General features: G+C 32.7%; 1 protein-coding gene across 6 annotated transcripts in view; it reads right to left on the bottom strand.

The window, feature by feature from the left end:
- Positions 1-22,977, bottom strand: part of ARHGEF10 (Rho guanine nucleotide exchange factor 10) — a 199,738-nt gene that overhangs the window by 158,533 nt on the left and 18,228 nt on the right. For all 6 annotated transcript variants that reach the window (XM_074287967.1, XM_074287966.1, XM_074287969.1 and 3 more), the window contains exon 2: positions 7,804-7,886. In XM_074287967.1, coding sequence (XP_074144068.1) covers positions 7,804-7,840 — 37 coding nt within the window. In that variant the 5' untranslated portion in view covers positions 7,841-7,886. The remainder of the gene's footprint in view (positions 1-7,803; positions 7,887-22,977) is intronic.

Here is a 22,977-nt window from a genome sequence, read left to right on the forward strand (position 1 = left end):
AGAAAGAAAGAAAGAAAGAAAGAAAGAAAGGAAAAAGATAGTAAGCACACAATAAATGAAGCTTAGGTGTGTAATATTTGCTGGTTTCTAATATATAAATGCTCACATGAAAATTTAACAAAGGACATTCAGAAGGCATTAGCTTTTAGAGACAAACTTTTTTTTAAAGCTGACTACACTCAGTTTTTAGATCCAAACTTTTAGAAAAAGCAGGTTATGCTGATTTCATCCATAAATTAACCTTTTACTCAACTTTTGCATCCAGTTTTACAAAATCATCTATCAATATCACCTTAGAAAATGGTTTCTCCAAAACAGCCAATAATAATATGGCATATTGTAGATACTTAATATATATTTATTAACTGAGAAATATCTTTATTGCTAAATTAATAGCTTTTGCTGGATCCTCTTCTTTCTTTGTTTACTTCTGTGCAGTTTTATATGTTTCTACTCTTTCCCTTCCTTGGTATATTTTACTCTCTGATTTTCTATGAAATTATTTTCTCTTAATTTTCTTCCTACCAGTCTTCTGGCTACTTTTTAATCTCATCCACTGATTTGTTATCCTTGTCCCTAAATTCTCTTCTCACTCTATAACTCTCAGATCTTTCATTAGCTCATAAGTTCAATTTTCATCTCAATGGCCAAGTCCCAAACCTTTTTTCTTGAGTGGCAATCCTATAGCAACTCTCTTTTGGACATTTCCAACTGCAGCTAACAGAGTAAACTCAAACTCAAAACTCAAAAACAGAACTTATTATTTTTCTCTCTAAAACTAATCCTTCATTAGCATTCTTCTGAATATCTGATTGTAACAAAGGATTTCTTCTTCTCATAAGCATAAAACAGGGAGGAAAATAAGCAATACCTATATCAGAAGACTTCATTATCTCTGGACCTTATCTTCCTAGACTTATGTTACCCACATTTTCCTTTTCCCCCCCAGTAATAACTGACCTACCTAATGTTACATTTTGTCTTCCTGAAGTTTCAGTACACGTGTATATGTTTGTGGATATACAGATACTCTCTGCCCACATGGTTCCTGCTTAGCTAAACTCCTGGTGTGGGCACCCCTAGTTTGGTACAAGAATCTGATTTAAACAATTATATGTGCTCAACAAACATGATTGTAACTATAGCTTTACAGCCCTTTTTGAAGTGGCAAAGAATTGGAAATTAAGTGGATGCTCATAAACTGGGGAATGAGCAGGCTGCTTTCAGAAAAGTCTTTCAAAGACTTACATGAACTGATGTTGAGTGAAATGAGCAAAACCAAGAAAGCATTGTACATAATAAAAACAAAATTATGTGACAATCAACTGAGGTAGACTTGATTCATCTTCACAATGCAGTGATTCAAAGCAATTCCAGTACATTTGGGATGAAAAATGCCATAGCATCCACTGAGAGAACTATGGAAACTGAATGTGGATCAAAACATAGTATTTTCACTTTTATTTGTTTCTTTCTTTCTCATATTTTCCCTTCTGTTCTGATTTTTCTTGAACAACATGACAAATATGGAAATATGTTTAAAATAATTGTACATATTTAATCTATATCAGAGCACTTGTCTTGGGGACAAAGAGATAAGGGAGAAAGAGAAAAAAATAGACTGCAAAATTTTACAAAAATGAATATTGAAAACTGTCTTTATATGTATTTGGAAAATAAAGTACTATTTTAAAAGTTTTAAAGCATTATAGCTTTAGAGATCTAAAAATAATTTTAGAGATCATCTGATCAACGTTTCAATTTTTCAGAAGATACTGTGTTGCAGAAAAAGACTAGGCTATGGTTGCATTGTAAAGAATCAAATTTGAAATTTGAAACTGATCCCTAAAATCCTCCAAACCTACTTTCTCTAGGTAATATAGATTATAAATTGTGCAGCATTTTCAAGAATGCAGTAAATATGAAGTGAAATAGGATGTGTTACTAATATATATTTTAAAATCTGTTCTTGAGTCATTTTTTCTGTTATGTCTGAGTGAATCCCATTCAGGGTTTTCTTGACAAAAACAATGGAGAAGTTTGCCGTTTTCTTCTCTAGTTCATTTTACAGATGAAAAAACTGACTTGCCCAAGATCACATAGTTAGCAAGTATTTGAGGCCAGATTTTTAACTCAGGAAGATAGGTCTTCTTAACTTCAGGCCTAGCACTTTATACATTGCACCACCTAATTACATGTTAAACATTGTATACTCCTGTTACATGTCATAAGATTATAGATCTAAAGATAGAAAAGAACCTTTCTCCTTAGTCCAGTCTTCTTATTTAATAGATGAAGAACTGACATCTAGAGAGCTAAAGTAATTTGACCCTAGGCCAGGCTGGTATTAAGTGGCTAAGCTAGAATTTGGGGGGTAGAGGAGAGAAGAGGGCAAGGCAATAAGATTAAATGACTTGCCCAGGATCACACAGCTAGTAAATGTATCTGATGCCAAATTTGAACTCAGATGTTAAATACAATATATGTATTCATATCCATACAGTTATTTTGCTGCACAAGAAGAATCGTACTTTGGAATAATGTAAAATTAACCTGAGAAGGAAATCAAAAATGCAGGCAGACAAAAACAGAGGGATTGGAAATGCTATGTAGTGGTTGAGAAGTGGTTTCTGATAGTAGCCTTCCATCAATTATGCGATTTTTGTCTATACTTCCATGAAAAGAAAAAAGTAACCTGTGGCCTTCTCCTGTGTATTCTTTATTCATCTGGTTAACAAAGCAGAACTCTGCGTAAGCTTGTTGTAAAACAGGAAGTATAAAAGGAAATTCCTATCCACAAGTTTCCAGGTGTTTTAAAAAAGATTGTATATTATCTATATTAAAGTACTAGCTCTGAGTTTGTTTGTATGTGAAGGTGTATACATGAAAGAATTAATCTCATTGCTAAAAACAAAGTCCCTAAATAACTAAAATGCTGCATGTTCCCCTTAAAAAAAATAAAGCTACTTATGGGTTTTTACCTGAAAAAAAATCATACCACCTTAAACATAAATAATGCTACTCTTGGTACAAATGACAATTGTGTTACAAAGTTTACAAGCTCCAACTTGCTCAGAGATTTATAATAAAGCATATTTGGAAATATGGATTATTTTTTAAAAATATCTTGCTCTGCATGTAGTCAGTTCCTAAATCTTTAAATATTACATCTACTTACGAGACCTGATGTTATCTAAGTAAATGACCTTTGGTTACCTATCCATACAATATAGAATTGTTCTCTCTAAAATCTTTGTTTAGTTATCAGGCCTCTACACATCTCTAATGATGAGAAATTTTGAAGAGCTCTAGTTGTTAGAAAATTCTTCCTTATTTTGAGATGTATCTCCCTTTGGAAATGCCACCAAGTGATCCAAATTTTGCTCTCTCCAGTTACAAACACCACATCTTTTCTCTTGTTTTGATGGAGGAAAAGGGGCAGAAAGAGATATATGGTAAAGTACATAATTGAACACAAAAAGTTATGTTCAACACACACATACCAAATTATAAAACATTTCTTTAATATTCCACCATTGACTGGAAACTTTATATTTCACAAAAGTGGATTTTATGCCTTTCATTTCTTTTATATATTTTTCCTGATAGGAAAGGGGAATTTAATGTATTATTTCATATAAGGAAGGATGGAAAAAGTACAAGATGGAAAGTACAATTCCTTGTAATATCAGTGGAAATATATTAAAGAAAAGACAATTATCTATTACTGCATTCTAAAGACTTCTCCCTTATTGGTAGCTAAAACCTTCCATAAATATTGTCTCCTCTATTAGAATGTGAGTTCTCTGAGGGCAAGACTTGTCATGCTCTTCTATTTTTATCTCTAACATTAAGCACAGTGCCTTATAGATAGTAAGCACTTCATAAATGTTTCACTCAGTTATTCAATCAAAGAGCTTATGATCTGACTGAAAATGATATGTGCTAGACAGTTAAAGACAAGGAATCCTGGTGGTATTATAGAAAACTGAAACAGTGAAAAGAGTCACTAAATTTGGAATATCTAGAGCTAGGTTTGACTCCCATCCCTGCAACTAATTTTTATCTTGTGTGACCCTGGGCATATTATATTTAGCTTACCACTTTAAGCCAGTTTCCTTCTCAATAAAATGAGGGAGTTAGAATAGATGACCTCTAACCCTGCCTTGAGGCACCAAATGGGACAGCAGATATAGCATTGGACCTGGAGTTAGGAAAACATGTTATTGTTGTTGTTTATCCTTTGTTCTTTAAAACAACTATCAGAGAAATGATGCCATGATATGAAAGTGAATTGGGTTTGAATGAGGGTTGTGCAAGGTCACCAGTTTCACTTTCTCCTCTGGACCCAACTATGTCCAGTGGTCAGATACAGATTAGCATGGCTGTGGAAGGCCAAAAGTTCAATTTCAACCTCAGACACTAGTGACTGAACAAGTGAATTAAATTCTCTTTGTCTCAGTTTCTTCAGCTGTGAAAATAATAGCATCTACTTTTCAGGATTGTTGTAAGGTCAAATAAGACAATGTTTATGAAAGTATTTAACACAATACATATAGGAGGTGCCATATAAATGCTTATTCTTTTTTTCCCCATTCCAGCTTGGTGCTAAGCTTTTGAACCAGTATAGCCTGTTGCTATACTGGAGTTTCATCCATAATATCACTGACAAATAGTCACCCAGCTTCTAATTGAAAATTTCCAGGTAAGGGGCCACTCTTTAGCCTGTTCTAAGTATTAAAAAAAGCTATTATTCTTTTTTTCCAAACAGTTATCATTATCTCTTGTTAAATGTAGAATATAGAAAGCTTGTTTCATGTCAGACAAAGATGAAAGAAAATTTATTTCCTAGTTTTTTAGGACTATGATAATAATAAGATGAGTAAACGAGAATTAACAGCAGCAAAACTTATAAAAATACTTCTGAAACAAATAGATACAACTTCATAAGGCCATACTAAATGTGATAATAGATACACATTTAGTGGACTTTTCAAATGTAACTGGCATAGGATTGCCTATGGACTAACTATGAAGTGGCAAAAATTCAAAAGTGGAACTATGGGCAGCCCACACAAAAACTCAAACCAATGATATGTTGACAAAGAAATATCAAACAAAAGGCTATGTCACAAAGATCTCTTTCTAAAAATGGAGATGTTCATCATAGCAATACAAAATCAAGTGAAGGTTATCAGAAATTACAGAGAAGTTATTCTTGGGGAGCCTAGACTTGCTGACTCATGCAAATTTTTCAAAAACATTAGAAACTGGGAATATTAGTCCAGAAAAATGCAAATTATATGAAAGGAAAAGCTCAAAATATACAGTAGAAATGGTGAAAGAAATCATAACTATCTGAAAACAGGATGAAACAGATAGCTTTCTTGTCACTCTGACTGCAATGGGAACAAGTCCCTCCCTGCTATTTTTTTTTTATGTTTATTGTTTGATGGCCTCTAGGGCAGATAGAAAAATGATTGTTTGTTGGTGAAGTTGTGAAGTGATCTAGTCATTCTGGAAAACAATTTGGAACTATGACCAAAAGGCTATAAAGTTGTATGTACCCTTTGATCCAGCTGTGTCATTAATGGATCTGGATCCTAAAGAAGTCATACAATAAGAGAAAGCATCCATATGTGTAAAAATGTTTATAGCAACTGTTTTTGTGGTGGCAAGGAATTGGAAAATGAGTAGATTAAAAATTTCTTAATAAGTTATGATATATAAATGTAACAGAATATTACTGCTCTATAAAAAATGATGAGCAGACTGATTTCAGAAAAACCTAGACTTACATAGCTGATGGTAAGTGAAGTAAGCAGAACCAGACAACACTGTTTACAATAACAGCAAAATTATGTGGTAATCAACTATTTATCTCTTCTTAGCAATACACTGATCTAAGACAATTCCAAAAGACTTGGGATTTTAAAAAATGCCATCTACATCCAGAGAGAGAACCATGGAGAGTAAATGTAGATTAAAAGGTACTATTTTCACCTATTTTTGTTGTTTCCTTTTTCTTTTTGTGATTTTTTTCCCTTTTGCTCTAATTTTGCTTTTACAACATGAGTAATATGGAAATGTTTTAAATGACTATATATGTTTAACTTAGATTGCTTGATGTCTTGAAGAGGGAGGAGGTAAATGAGGAAGGGAGAAAAAATTTGGAACTCAAAATCTTACAAAAATGAATGTGGAAAACAATCTTTACATATAATTAGAAAAATAAAATACAATAGAATTTTTAAAAAACAGAAAAGTGATTGCTTTTTGTAATTGGATTAAAATGTTGGGATATAACATTATTGGGACAATTTCTTGGCTACTTCAGTTTCATCACCTATAAAATGAGGAAGCTGAACCAGTTGATTTCTAAAGTTTCTTAGATCTCCAGAATCTGTGATTCATGAAAGTATTCTCAATACAGTGCTTTAAAAAGGAAATTATATAACCCTTCTTTGGAGAAAGAAGGAAGCTAAGAATCATGGCAATTCCACCTAATGTAGAGAAAAAAAATGATAACAAAAAAAAAAAAATCAAGCTGACATAATGAATATAGAGCCACCCAAAGAGTTAGGAAGAATCATATTCTAATCCAAATCTTGATAGATATTGGTTCTATGACTGAGCAAGTCATTTGGTCTCTTAATGTCCTGATCAATCTATCAAGTTGTAGATAGGTAGATTTTCCATACCAGCCCTTCCTCATTTCATTAGTATGAAATTGAAGATTCAATTTTTTAAAAAATTAGGTATCACTTAAAATTTCTATAATGCTTCAAGAGTTGTGTGATCTTGGAAAAGTCACTTACACTTGTGTAGATTTATGAAGAATGAAGTGAGCTCAACCTGGAGAACAATTTATACAATAGCAACTTTGTAAAGACAAATCATTTTGAAAGACATAACTCTGAACAACACAACAATCCATTATGATTCTATGAATCTATGATGACAAAGCATGACTATCCACTTTTTATCAGAGAAAAAACAGGAGAAACATACTTTTTTTGAATATGGATGTTGGAATTTGTTGTGGTTGACCATGAAAATTTGTTATAAGGGGTTTATTTTCCTTTTTTAAAACTTCTTATCTGAAGTGATTGGAGAAGTAGAAATCATTGATTTTTAACTGAAAAAAAGTTTTAAAGTCAGTTTACTTCTTAGAACTTCAGTTTCATCACTTTTTAAAAAGAGGAAGTTATAGAATATGTTCTCTAAGATTTCTTAGAGTCCCAGATTTTATAATTCTATGATTTCATGAAAGCATTCTGGTTACAGAGTCTTAAAAGGAAAGTCCCACATAACCTGTTTTAGGAAACAGAAAAAGCTATGAATTCACAGTATGAGTCTCAAGTCATTTAAAAAAAACACAATACCAGGTAATTGTATCATGTCCTTTTTTCATATAAATTGCTTTGCCAAATGACTATCCAGACATCACTATCAAGGTAGTCCCAAAAGGTAAAAGCCCTACAAATCTGACACTTATTACTATCCTCTAGGGACCATCTCAGCTGGATGGCACAATGGATAGTACACCAGGCTTGGAGTCAGGAAGATCCTAATGCAAATCCAGTCTTAGATACTTACTAGCTGTGTGATACTATATAAGTCTCTTAACCCTGTTTGCCTCACTTTCATCATCTGTGAAATGAGTTGGGGAAAGAAGTGCAAACTACTCCAGAATCATTGTCAAGAAAACCCCAAATAAACTTATAGAGAATAAAATACAACCAAAAATATTGAACAACAATATAAGCAATGATCCAAAATGTATCAGAATATTTTACTTACTTTCAGGTGGTGGAGGGGGAAATTCCTCTGGATCCATATTATTCTCTCCAATTTTAAGCTACTTTCTTAATTGAATAGAGTGCCTGAAAGAGACAAAACAATTAAGATGAATTTTTATTTCAGATAATTCTGTGATTGTCATGATACAAAAGGCAAAAAAAAAGATAGCTAGCACTTATATTGCACTTTAAAGGTTTACAAAGTGCTTTACAAATATTAAATTATCCTCACAACAAGCCTGTGAATAAGATGCTATTATTGTCCCTATTTTACAGATGGGGAACTGAAGTAGATGGAAAATAAATGCTTGCCTGGGATACCCACCCTGTAAGTGTCAGATAAATTTAAAGAGAGGTCTATCTGACTCCATGCCACCAAGTGGCCCCTTATCTTTGTCAAGTATAGCAAAAAAGAATATTATATTTGGTATCAAGAGACTTCAGTTCAAATCTCTGCTATTCTCCTTTGTTGGAACAATTTACCCAATCCTTCAAGGTTTCAGTTCATCTGTGAAGTGAAGAGATTAGACTGATTGTATTTAGGATTCCTTCTACCTCACAATTTATGATATTATTAGCCAAAAACCTATTTGTTATTTGTGTTGGCTTGCACAAGCCTCTTAAGCCTCTAGGATGCTATAATCTACTCAGTATATTGTGGTCCTTTCTCTTTTTATAGCTTTTATAAGCCTATCTTCTATGAATATGAAAGATGAGGAAGAGGTATACTTTTTACTAGCAGGAAAAGTTTATTTTAAAATTTTTTTTTAAATTTTAAAACTTAAATTTAATTTAATTTTAAAAATTAAAAAACTTTGCAAAGTTTTTTTTTTTTTTTTTGCAAGGGGAGAAAACTAGTTAAATTTATATAAGTGAATTCAGATACAAGCATACTCTATTAAATTTTTTAATGGTTTTTCCTTTTGTTATGGTCTTTCATAACATGATTAATGTAGAAATATGTTTTACATGATTGCATATGTAAAACATATCAGATTTCTTGCCATGTTGGGGAGATAGGAAGTGACAAGAAGAAAAATTTGGAACTCAAAATCTTTCCAAAAATGAATGTCAAAAATTGTCTTTACATGTATGGAAAAAAAATTAAATTAATATCAATGCCCTTTCTTTTCTATCCCATTAAACCAATAACAGTTTTTAAGTGGTATTGTCTTTTTATCCTCTCCTTTCATCTAAATCTTGCCTTCCAACATCTTGTAAGGTCTTACTTCTTGCAAACATTAAAGCTATTTATTATTGTTCCATTCTCAGGCCAGATTCATTAATAGTCTTCAACAGATCAAATAATTCATGATCAAGTGTTGACCCAAAATTATTCATTCTGGATGGTACAGAGACCCATTCCTCTCATACTAATGTTTAGAATCTCCATGGCCTATTAGAAAATTAAATTTGAGAACAAATGGGATAGTTGGTGTAATATATAGTTACTACTTCTTTCAGATGAGAACCTTTTGAAGATGTGTTCCTATCTTGCTTCTATACTTAATAATAGCTCAATATGACTGACCAAGGTTCTGCCAATAAAAAGCCAAAGCAACCAGTTGAAAAGGTTTTTAAAAGAGGAATAAGTAACTAATTGCTTATTTTGTATATGCCATTGTTGACTCTCAACTGTGATCAACCAATATTCCCTATGCCTAGAAGCAGATATCACCTTAATTCTATTTACATTTTAGAATCCTGAGATAAAAAGGTAACAAAAACATAATTGTGTGTGAAAGAGAAGGGACAGAGGTTGAAATGATAACAGTTTAACTAGCTTGACCTTCAGCCAGAAGAAGTCCAGCCAACCTTTACTTGGCTCATTCAAGAGCAGAATAATGATTTTTAATGCCTTCTATCACTCATACTAACCAGATTGCAAATAATAGGACCACGTTTTGGTTAAGCATCAATCTAGACAACGACAGCAACATATATAAAGTACCAGACTATCCTCTTGAGTGCTTTCCCTCTCTCAAATTAACTTTCCTACATTAAAAACAACAACAAAACAAAACAAATGAAATTGTTTGGTTCATTTAGCACTTTTCTAGTGCAGCTTTGTCCGACAGTTTATGATGCTCTACAAATCTAAGAGGTTTAATTATTATAAGAGCTCAAATTTATGTAGAATTTTATGGGTTATAAAGTGTTTTGCAGATGTTACTTTTTTTAATCCTCACAATTTAAGCCAGTCAGCTTCTGTTTCTTCATCTTTAAAACTAGGGTAAAAGTGGGGATAACATCCTTAGCCTTTTTTTAACCACTGAGGTAAGAAATACAAATATCTCAGTTTGACAGATGGGGTAACTGATGATCAAAGAATTTAAGTGACTTGCCAAAGTTACAGAGCCAGGACTCAAAATGAGGGGATCCAATGACTCTCAGTGAAGTACTTTTTTTTTTTCCATTGCACTTACCTCTTAAGCATCCATATTTGTGCCTAATCTCCTTCTACGTAAAATTTCCCTGCCCTCAATTTAAATATACTTGATTGAATCTGATCTTAATTTTATTCAAATCCACTGTTCCAGCTAAACTCCTCATTCTCCCAACACACTTTTAGAAGTAAAAGTAAAAAAGGTCCTTACTCACATTTTCCTTTGTCTAGAAGACCTTTCTTTTTTCCCCCTATAAAAATCAAACTCCTTTCTCAAAGCTCAGCTCAACTCCATCCTCCCAAACAATAGCTCTCTTCCTGAACTATAATAACACTAATTATTTCCAACACTCCTTTGACAGCAATCATTTATTATGTTGTACAATAAATTATTCATTGATGTATATATAAACAGACTAGGTTTTTGGAGGGCTGGTATCATGACACATTTCCTTGTAGCCTTCACAGTGTTTATCACAGTGTTTCCTTATACATGATAGGTGTCTTAAAAAGTCTAGTCATTAGTTAATTGTTCTCAATTAAAAATCTCCTCAATTTATATGAAGTCTAGCTTTTTTTTTCTTTTAAATTGTCAGAAAGCAACAACATCATGACCTCAATTCATCTTCTTAATAGTTAAAGTGGAAACTGAGAAAACAACAAACTTGGACTCAGCAGAGACCCTGTTACAGTCTTAGATGTTATAGAAATATGATCCAGTCATTTAGCCACTCAGCTTCTGTTTCTTCATCTTTAAAACTAGGGTAAAAGTGGGGATAACATTCATTCTCAGAGTTGCCGGAGGATGAGGTAACATATATGAAATATTTTGCAAACCTTAAACCACTCTATCATTATTTTTATCTTCTTAGACCAAACATACAATTGAAATAGTGAGCAAAAGAGAGACAGTTAATTTCCACAACTAACAGAAAGCAGACTCATATTGGATTTCCCTTAGAGAAAACAGCCTTGGTTAAGACCAATTTTTTCTTATTTGGTCACATATGCAAAGATATATACTGTGTGGAGGTGGGGTGGAGGTGGGGGAGCTTTAAAGGCAAATACTGACAAATTTCTATGTATCAAGTAATATTTAGGGGAATCTCTTCCATTCCAATCCAAGAAAATTGATTGCCATATTTAAATACTAATGTACCCATAGTGTAGCTATGATAATAGATGATGCTGATCTTAGTTGCTGAACTTTAAATTAATTACTTTTGTGGGTTTCTAATTTAAGCATTTTAATTCATGATTTCAATGTGCATTTGGCCTGTGGTTTTAAACAAACAAAAAGAAGGATAATTCACTAAAACCAAGATGACATATTCAACCAAAGAAGGAATTCAGTGACTATGAGGGAAGATTTCACTACATGTATATTTAGACTTCTATTTATTCAAATGGAAGAATTAAGAGTATAATTGATCCAAAGGGCAATAGAAAGACAGATGGTGGGTGTAAGTACAAGGTACACATATTACCCATACTGCCTTGTGAATAAGAAGTTATGTAACAGACATCAGCAAAGACATGCATTACCAAAAAAGGAGTTGGCTGGTCACATAAAAAAGTGAATCTTAGCAGATGAGTGTTTTAAGTTCTGACATCTGTGAATTACTAAACTAAGAGAAGATTTTCAGGGAATTGGGCCAATCCTCTAAGAAGGACTTACAGAAAGATATGGAAAAGAATTACATAGAAGGAGAAGGCATGGAAGAATGGTCATTTGTACCATTTGAGGAAGAACTACAGAAATAATAGTTATTAGCTATAAACGTTTTATCTAATATCATCATCATCATTATTAGGTGACACTGGTGTAGTTCTTTAAAATATAGCATATATATATACATACATATATGCCCTCCCCTGAACTAAGCAACTGGGATTATAAATACAAAAAATAAATACACAAGGCAAATACAAAATGTTCCTACTCTCACAAAGATGTGTATGTCATCTCATCCTATGCAGACAATATCCAGGAAACTAGGGTCTATCCAAGCAACTTCATCTGATCTAAGGCAATTTTTTTTCATTCTACTTGCTACAGTTCTCAAGAGACCATGCCTTCCCATCACAACAGAAAGAGTAAATATATTCAATTTCAGCACTGTACTGTGGGACTGCGCCATGTGAATAAAAACCTTATCTAAACCATAATATCTTTCTGACACCGCACCGTGTATCCCATTCCCTCCATCATAACTCTCCCAAACCTCCCCCTCCCAGTTTTCCTCCTATTTCACTGAGAATAGTAATCAAATCAAATTAAATGGAATTCCTAGAATGAGAATAACAAAAAAGGAGGGGGCAGTTTTCAAAGATTGGATGTACAGTACCACCTTTATTCATTCTAGGCCAGAATACTCACAAACATCAAGACCAGTTTGATGAAAATAATGGGGAAATTCAGAACCTGATAAACCAATAATGAAAAATCCACAGGATTTATCAGAAGGATAGTTCAATTATCTCTAAGAATGTAATGTTTAACTCTTTCAAAAGTAAAATGTAAGTCAAGCTTAGAGAGATGAAGGATTCCTAATTGATTAAGAAGGCAGATAAAATTTATTTTACCTTAAGAGTAACAATCCAAAGTACTTTTATAATGCCCTGAAGGCTATTTTTGGATCAAAAATCTATGGTTCATCTGATTAATGATAAAGACATGGCATTGGAGAGATGGGTTGAAGACTTCCATAGCATTCTCAAAAGATCATGATCAAAAACTCCTGAAGCTATTCAATATACCTCATATACCTCAGGTTGAAGTCAGTCCTTTTCTAGCTTAATGTCCAACTGAAGAAGAAGTATTTAATGCCATTATGATCCTCTAATATTAGTAGCAAAATTCTATTGCAATTGCTATATATAAAATGAGGGTCCACTGCTCATTCAAAAGCTGACTGGAAATTTTCCAGATTACATAGCAAGAGGGGGGTCATCCCCCCAAAAATTTAAAAATACTTCCATTTTTCATCTCTATAAAGAAAAAAGAAACAGTTTAACCTATGAGAATCACAATGAGGTCCTCTCTTAGTTATTGCTGGCAAGATTCTTGTCAGAGTCCTCCTTAACAGTTCTTGATTGACTGTTGCCTAGCCACAGCTGCCCTATATGTGGTATGTCTATTAGAATACAATCTCTTTGAGGGAAGCAACTATTTCACTTTAAATTTGTAGTCTCAAAATCTAACACAGTCACTGACATATAGTAGCACTAAATGTTTTTCCATTCATCCCCTTATTTTATATTGCATCAGAAATTCCTCTCCCATTGCCAAGGAGCATGTTCAGTTTCTATTTCTGGTTCTAGGCAATCATGAAGAAAATTAGGAGGGGACATAAAGCCAAGATGGCTGAGAAAAGCAAGGAAGCTGCCTGATGTCTCTCCACTTTTCCTTGGAAACAAAATTGAATCAACACTCTAAATAAATTCTGAAGTGACAGACCCCACCAAAAGACAAAGTGAAACAATTTTCCTGTCTAAGATAGCAAGACTTCAAAAAAAAAAATCTGTCTCACTTGTAGGAGAGTCTTAAACATAGTACAGTTCAGCAACCCAGGTCCTGAAATCTTGGCTCAACAGGCCAATGGTATAGCAGGCCAGCTGTGAGGCCTCCAGTCCTTACTCAGGCAAACTGCCAACTCTAGAATCCTAAAGACAACAAGCATAAGTAGGCCAAGTCACCCTAATGCAGTGAGCAAGCCACCAGCTCCATTGCAAGAAAGCCAGTAAACCAGGTCCCTATCCTCCAGTCCAAGAAGCTTGGGACAGTGGCCCCTGTACCCTGAAAGGATAGTTTAACTTTAAAAGTCATGAAATTGTCTATAAAATGAGCAAAAAACAAGAGCCCCTGACCGAGGAAAGCTACTATGGCAACAGGATAGATCAAAACATAAACTCAGAAGAGGATAACAATATTAAAATGCCTGAATGTAAATAAGTCTCAAAGAGGTCCATAAAGTGGTCTTTAGCCCAAAAGATCCTCTTAGAAGAGCTCCAAAAGGAATTTTAAAATCAAATAAGGGAGGTAGAAAAGAAATTTGGAAAAAAATGAGAGTTATGCAAGAAAATTTTGAATTTAAAAAAAAAGTCAATAACTTAGAAAAGGAAGCACAAAAATTAACTAAAGAAAATGACTCTTTAAAAAAGTAAAATCAGCCAAATGAAAAAGGGGATTCAAAAATTATCTGAAGAAAAATAATTCATTAAAAATTAGAATTAAATAGAATTATGCACATATGGCTATCAAACTGTGCATACTCTTTGGTCCAGCAGTATTTTTACTGGGTCTTTATCTCAAAGAGATCATAAAAAAGGGAAAAGCACCCATATGTGCAAAAATGTTTATAGCAGCCCTTTTTGTAGTGGCAAGAAACTAGAAACTGAGTGGATGCCCATCAGTTGGAGAATGGCTGAATAAATGAATGCTAAGGAATATTAATGTTCTATAAGAAATGACCAACAGGATGATTTTAGAGTGGCCTGGGAATGCTAAGTGAAATGAGCAGAACCAGGAGATTATACAATGATCAATTCTGATGGATATAGTTCTCTTCAACAATGAGATGATTCAGATCAGTTCCAATCATCTTGTGATGAAGAGAGCCATCTACACCTAGAGAGAGGACTGTGGGGACTGAGTGTGGACACAACAAAGCATTTTCATTTTGTTGTTGTTTGCTTGCAATTTATTTTCTTTCTTATTTTTTTCTTTTTTTATTTTTCTTGTGCAGCTTGATAATTGCGGAAATATGTATAGAAAAATTGTATATGTTTAGCATATATTGAATGTCTTGCCATCTAGAGGAGGGAATGGGGAAAGGGAGGGAGAAAGAAATTTGGAACACAAGGTTTTGCAAGGGTGATTGTCTAAAACTATTCATGCATGTGTTTTGAAAATGAAAAGCTTTATTAAAAATTAGAATTGAGCAAATGGAAGGTAATTACACTATGAGACACTAAGAAATGAGACAAAATCAAAAGACTGGGAAAAAATAACATGGAAAATACTTAACTGGAATAAGAAATGACCTGGAAAATAGATCCAGGGGAGATAATTTAAGAATTTAATTAGAATTCATTAAGAATTCAGAGGTCATGATAAAAAAAATTTAGACAGCTTCTTTCAAAGAATTATCAAGGAAAATTACCCTAATATCCTAGCACCAGATAATAAAATCATCACTGAAAAAATTCACTGATCACCTGAAAGTGATGCCAAAATGAAAAGTCCAAGGAATATTATAGCCAAATTCTAGAACTATCAGCAAGGAGAAAATACTGACAGCAATTTGAAAGAAACAATTCAAATATAGATTCATCAGCTTCTATCTTAAAGAATGAGGGGGGTTTTAATATGATATTCTGGATGGCAAAGGAGCTTGTACGTAGACAAAGGGTGCAGGTATATGTTGACTTTGATGTGATGATATAAAAAAATTAAGGGATTAAAAAAGGATTGTACTGGAGAAGGGAAAAGGAGAAGGCAGAATGAGGTAAATTATATCATTCTAAAAGGTATGAAAGACCTATTAAAATACAGAGATAGAAGAGATGGGGGAGAGCACTGAGAGATAAGGATGCATCAATTTTACAGTTAAAATAACTGAAGCACACAGTCATACTGTTATCACTACATGAAAATTAGAACAGAATGGAGGTTGGACACCAAACTTATTTTGAAGCTATATAACTTTGTCTGAGCCTTAAACCCTTAATTTTAGTATTATTTATCACATAACCAAACCGTTTAAGCAAAGTTTTGGGAATAATGTCTCTTTCACAGAACAATCAAAAGGGATCCAATTTCACTTTCTCTTACCAATCCCAGCATAAATGAATGCATCTTATCTCAAAGTCACAATTATTTTCAAAAAGATCACTGATATGACAGAATTCCAAAGTTGGAATGGAACTCTTTGGGCTATCTAATTTAACCTGCACCTAAACAGAAATCACATTTCTATGATTTTTGCCAAGTGGTTATCTAATCTATGCTATTTGACCAGAAAACCTACAAAAGATTTATTTTTTAAAATTCTGATTCCCTAGAGAATTTCAACAGAACACAGAAGTTGTTTTAAGTCTGATAGTGAGATTTTCCCTTCCTATCCTCTGATTTTTAATTTATTTTAAATTTTATTTTTAGTTATTTTGATTGGATTTTAAAGTCTATCCTCAGTCAAGATAAAGTGAGAATCACAAAATCTCAGAGGTATAAAGAACTTCAAAAATCATCCACTCTAACACATCCCAAATAGGGAAATCTCCTGCTATATTATCTCCAAAATGTGCTCTGACTCTTCCTGAAGACTTCCAATGAAAGGAAATGTACTAACTTCTAAAACTACCTATTCCACTTTTAGAAATTTAATTGTTAGAACATTTTATCTTACATCCAGTCTACTTTGTCACTTATACTGATTGCTCTTAATACAGTCAACAGAACAAGACTTAGATACAGTCAACAGAACAATATTCACATGGCAGTTTTTCAAAATCATAATATACTATATTACATTACAATGTAAAAAAGTTATTTATAGCCTAAAGTTATTTAGATTTTTCAACAATTTTTGATGACCCCAAAATTTCAGCAAATTCAAGTAACAACATTTTAAAAGAAACTAAGTAAAGCAAGAATTATATTAGGAATATAAAAGTAAAGGGAGAAATATACAGCAAGTGGCTGCAAGTATTTGAGAGGTGTGACTCAACAACTCAACGATGATAATTATTTGGCAAGTGATGCATAAAGGTTGTATTGGGAGTGACTTCCTAGGCAATTAAATATATAACCTTAGGATATGTCAGTTTCTATTTTCTTTAGGTAGCAACTATTTAGTTCCCTAGATCATGTATTAATAAACATCATTAATTAATGTATGGTTGTTTTTTGGGGGTGGGAGGAATAGAATAGGAATGCACTGACATTTTCCAACTGGGATTAACAAGGAAATACATTTTAAATATAAACTTTTCCATTTTCTTGCTGCTTTTCAAAGTAAGAACTCCAAAAGCCCTAGTCCATAGACAACCAGCAAATATATATTAAGTACCTATAAAATGCCAGGCACTATGGAAAGCAATGGAGATACAAATATGAAAAAAAAAAAAAAAAAAAAAAAACATAGTCTTGCCCTCAGGGTGTCTATAATCTAATGGGAGAAGACAACACTCCCAAAAGAAACCTAAAATTTGGGAAGATTGCCAGAAAGAGGGCATGATGGAAAACATCAAAAGGTTACAACTGGCTGGAAAAGGAAAGAGTCGGCCGGCCTAGACACCTTCCTTCGATGAAAGTCCTAAGAAGAGCTCTCTACCCTCAATTCAGAAGGCTACCAGTACTAAAACAAAAGTCAACTCTTAAGATAGTAAGATTCCTGATGCCATAATGGAAATATCCAACTGGAAATTCTGGAAGGACTTCTCATCCTCCTTTCAGATGTCCATAAGCCATATGATGAGATTGAGTGATCTATCTATCTATCTATATACATATATATGTAAAATAAAAACAAGTCAAGGAAGTAGATGTTTATTCTTTTGTTGTATCATTATTATTTTTCACTCTAATTTACTTATCATGAAAGACCATGTAATGTGAATTTCCATGTATATGTCATATATATGGCACAGGTTTCAAAAGACTGTGAGATCCAGGAAGGCAAGAACTACTTAATATTTTTCATCTCTACTGTCTAGTGTTAGGTTTTACAACCAGCAGGTCTTTTAAAAATATGTATTGAACTGAATTTATTGTTGAATAGTTCAGGTGAAAACTTTTGGAACAGGGTGAGCTGGTAAAATTAATTGATGGGCTGGACTATCCATGTGTGCTGTTAGCCTAAAGCAACACTTGTCTCAACAATCCTCACATTTAATAGGATGCATTCTCTGACAGAGGTTCCTTCACCCTCTGTTATACTAAAATTATACTAAAAGAATTTTCTCTGCCCTAAGCAAGCACTATTAAATGTTGATTTAATTTAATTAATAGAGAGATTAATTCAAGAAATAATGCTACAGGTTTTGCAATTGTCAATGCTGGAAAATTACCTCTGCATAAAATTTTTGTAAAAATTAAACAAATAAATTTTTTAAAAAGTAAAAAAAGAAAATAATGCTACAAATAGGATACTACATCAAAATAATTGCAATTATAGCAACTCAACCTATTTCTCAACATGAGACAGTGCAGAAAGCAAAAACAAGTTTCTCATATTTACAAATCTTTTTAAAGTTTCCTAATCTCTAAGCAAAATAGCTCTTGATAGGACCAGCCATATGTGTGATTGGTCCCTTAAAGAGAATAATTGAAAGATTGCAGCCAAGTTCCTCTGCCCAAAATAACCTCCCTTCTTAGATATCTCAAATTTCACTTTAATAATATTAGCATTATTTATTTATGGTCATTAAGATTGTAATTTTATATCTACTATCTCATTTGAGTCTCACAACTCTGTATGATAGGTATGCTTGTACCCCTTTTGTTGTTGGTTAGTCATTTTCATGTTTCCTAAATGAGGGTAAAGATACTGGATTGGCTTGCCATTTCTTTCTCCGATCATTTTACAGATGAGGAAACTGAGGTACATAAGATTAAGTGACTGGCCCAGGATCTTATAACTAATAAGTGTCTTAAGCCACATTTGAACTCAAGACAAATCTTTCTTAGTTGAGGCATAGCACTCTATCCACTGTGCTACACAAAGAGATTGATTTGCCCAGAGTAGCTAAATGTCAAGAGTAGATGCAACTTATACCCTCCTTACTAAAAGTTCAGAGCTCTTTCCAAAATATTAAACTGATCTATGTATTCCTTTCTGTATCACACTGCTTCAAATACAAACACTCAAAAAGAGACATATTAAACACATTAATTGCAACAATTTTCGTTCCATTAAAGGCATCTAGTGAGATTTCTTGCCTAATGATGTGAGCAATGAACCCTGAAAATGAACTTTTTCAAATGCTCAATTTTGCTTGAGACTACTTTGGGTCCTTTTCACTATTTTGTTGAGCTTGAATGGTATGGAATAGTGGATGGAGTGTTATTGTGGTCACTGGATATAAGATCACAGGCAACTCATTAAATATATCAGTCTCAATGTTTCTTTTATAAAATAGAAATGGTAATACTTGTGCTACCTGCTGCAAAGGAAAATACTCCTTTTTAAAAGTATCATGTAAGTGTAAATTATTGTCATCATTTATTTACCATATGATTCAGAACACTTGTCAATCTGCTTTGATAAATGGGGGTCCCTCACCAAGAATTCCTTAAGTCAAAGAAATCACATCTGGACCAAAAAATAATTAATTGTGTGTTTTATATATATATATATATATATATATATATATATATATATATATATATATATATATATATATATAATATGTATATACACACATATATTTGTATATTATATATATGTATATGCATATACACATATACATATATATGTATGTATGTATAAATATATAATGTACATATATATACATACACATACATACAGTTGATATTCTTATAGTTAACACATACTTACACAGAGGGTGGAAAAGAATGTAATACACACATAATGCAAACCAAAGTATTTTGGTTATGAAATCCTACTAGATGATCGAAGGAGTTAATTTAACTAAAACTTTAAAATTAGATATAAGCAAATATATTAAAATATCCTTTTAAGTTTTCAAAGCACTTTTCCCAGAACAAAATCGTAGGCTATGCAATACAATTATTACACCATTTTATATATGAGAAAACAGAAGTCCAAGGCTATATATATAAAATGCTAAAGACTCAAAAACATCCAATATATACTATTTGCTTTTATATTCATTACAATTCTGTAGAATAGGTATTATCATCCCCATTTTATAGATAGGAAAAACTGAGACTGAAAGAAGATAGTAAGTGAGTGAGGCAGGATGTAACTCCAAATTCCTAATGTCTAGACATGGTGGCACCTAGCTGTGTCCTGAGCATAGAGACTGAAAAAAAAAAAAAAAAAAAAAAAAAAAAAAAAAAAAAAACAACAAAAAACCAAGGTTTAAGAAAGATCAGGAGTTAAATCATAATGTCTGTGTGTGTTTTGTTCTGATATTGGGGCAATGTGGTGGTATATGTATAGAATACTAGGTTGAGAGTCAAGAAGACATGATTTCAAATCTGACATCAAACATTAGCCACATGAGTTGTCACCTCTTTTTTGCCTTGGTTTCCTCATCTATAGAATGAGGATAATAACAGCACCTATCTGTTAGAGATGTTGTGAGAATCAAGTAATATAATTGTAAAGTGCTTAGCACAGTGCCTGAGGCCATTATAATAATAATTATTATTGTTTAACAAGAATAGTCATAAGGACCACACACAAGGTAAAGGATGAATGGCTGTGAAAACTCCCATCTAAATAGAAACAAGAACCCACTTTTTATAAGTAGCATAAACTTAATAAAAATCACATCTTTTTAACCTTTTCTCCCTTTATTATTATTTACCACTTCAGACTGAAGCCAGATCTCCACAGACCAAAAAGTTAGAAAAAAAAAAAAAAATAGTTGAATACAGTCAAATAATTACTAAATTGCCAGTTATAATTGGGTATTTCCCCCACCCAAATAACCAGGAATTAAACCACCTTCAATCATATGAGAATCACCCTCCAACATTCCCCCAAAAGTTGAGTATATAAACACAACCTTAAAAGAAACAATTTTTAAGAACATCAAAAAGTCTCTCAGAAACATTAAGCTGGAAATAAATTCCAAGAAATCTATTAAATACTAGCTTTGTTGGAAAGAAAAAAAATGCAAATTTTAAACACAAGGGTTCTGCTTCTAGATTAGGATGTAAAGACAAGATCTACATGTATTTGCTAATGTTTCAGGAATGAGAACGTATTAATGTATAGAATAAAGTAAAGGTTTTCCAAAACACTTATAAATATATTAAAGCCACTGAAAAACATATTACAAGAGAACTTTGTTACATTTAAACATAGATTTTCCTATCCATAAATATGCCTAATGAATTTCTATCTTGGAGAAATAATGTATTTTAATAAATGACCCTGAAAAGAAAAATCCAATTTTAATATGAAATCAAAATTTGAAGAATTTTGCAAACAGCTATTGATATTTTTACTCTATATTTTTACTTTCAATAAAAATATAAAGTATCACTAATAAATTATGCAATAAATTAGTTTATATTTTGGGCTTAAAAGGGAATCTCTAGTCTACTAGCTAGATTTGGTCAGATTCTGTGATTTAATCAGTCTCAAGAACTCCCAGTATGGAAGTTCTAATGCAGATAGGTCATTCCTTTAGTAATTTAATAATTAAAGAGCTGCAGGGGCAGCTAGGTGGTGCAGTGGATAGAGCACCAGCCTTGAATTCAGGAGGACCTGAGTTCAAATCTGATTTTAGACACTTAACACTTCCTAGGCAAGTCACTTAACCCCAGCTTAACACTTCTTAGCCATGTGACCCTGGGCAAGTCACTTAACAGCCTCAGGGGGGAAAAAAAAGAATAATTAAAGATCTGCCTTTGTTTCTGAAAGATTAAGTTATTTACCTATAATCATACAGCCATTACTTGTCAGAGACAGAACTTGAATCCAGCTCTTCCTAATTTATAGGCCAGCTTTCTACCCACTGTATCACACAACCTTTCATTTAGGAACACAACTGTAAGTTGGATATATTATAGATGGGTATAATATTATTATTATCATCATCTCACTTTTTCAATTTGACACTTTTAAGTTTTCAAAGCACTTTTCTCAGAACAAAATCGTAGGCTATGCAATACAATTATTATACCATTTTATATATGAGAAAACAGAAGTCTAGGGACTTCCTCAGGATCATGGCACTAATAAGTATTAGAAACAGAAATCAAACCCTTCTAGACTCCAAATTTCTACAATATTCAACATCTTTTTAAAAATGAAGTATCCAAAATACCCATGCTCTTTTTTTCCTTCATTCTCTATGATAAAAATCCACAAATAAAACTACAAGAAATTCTGAAGTAAAATTCAAGAAATAGTAAAGCAGAGGACTGTCTTCTCATTTTCATAGCCTCTTGCTCAAGCCTCCTCTAAGAAAAAGGAGGGAAAAAGCTGATTTTATTAGATAGAAAAGAAAGAAGTCCACTTATTGACCACTGCAGCAGAATCCTTTATGCCACAGAGATGAAAGGTTATAGTTATAATTAGCTAATGTACCTGCATCACAGAAGATGCCCTACTGAAAAAACACTCATTATGTCCATGAAGTAGAACTCAAATTTCTCCAAAAATAATAAGAGTCTAATCTAAATATGATTGTAAGATTAAAAAAAAAAATAAAAACACCAAATAACAGAATACATAGCACTTTGGCACTATTTATAGATAGAGAGTAAGGCTAGAGAGATAATCTAAAACAATGCTAGACCTCAATTCCTAGCATGTTGCTTTAGTGTTGGAGTTGTGTTTGAGGGAATTGAAATCAAGAGTATTGTAGTAAGGTCTAGGCTAGAGATCTGAGTTAACTTATAAGGATGAAATCCTTGATTGTGTGCTTTGGGGTAGAATGGAGGCTACAGATAACAGTAACAGCAACTAAGAGAGAAGAAAGCTCTATGACAAAGCAGGGAATGAGATGACATCTATTTTCTTTCTCTTTTCTTCCTCCAATCTTCCTCTCTTCCTTCCAAAATTCATTGTTCAAATTTTCTTTCCTCTCTCAATGCTATCTTTTTTTATTTCACTTAGTGAA

Source organism: Sminthopsis crassicaudata, chromosome 2 (genome assembly GCF_048593235.1).
Source record: "Sminthopsis crassicaudata isolate SCR6 chromosome 2, ASM4859323v1, whole genome shotgun sequence".
In the NCBI taxonomy this organism is placed as follows: domain Eukaryota; kingdom Metazoa; phylum Chordata; class Mammalia; order Dasyuromorphia; family Dasyuridae; genus Sminthopsis; species Sminthopsis crassicaudata.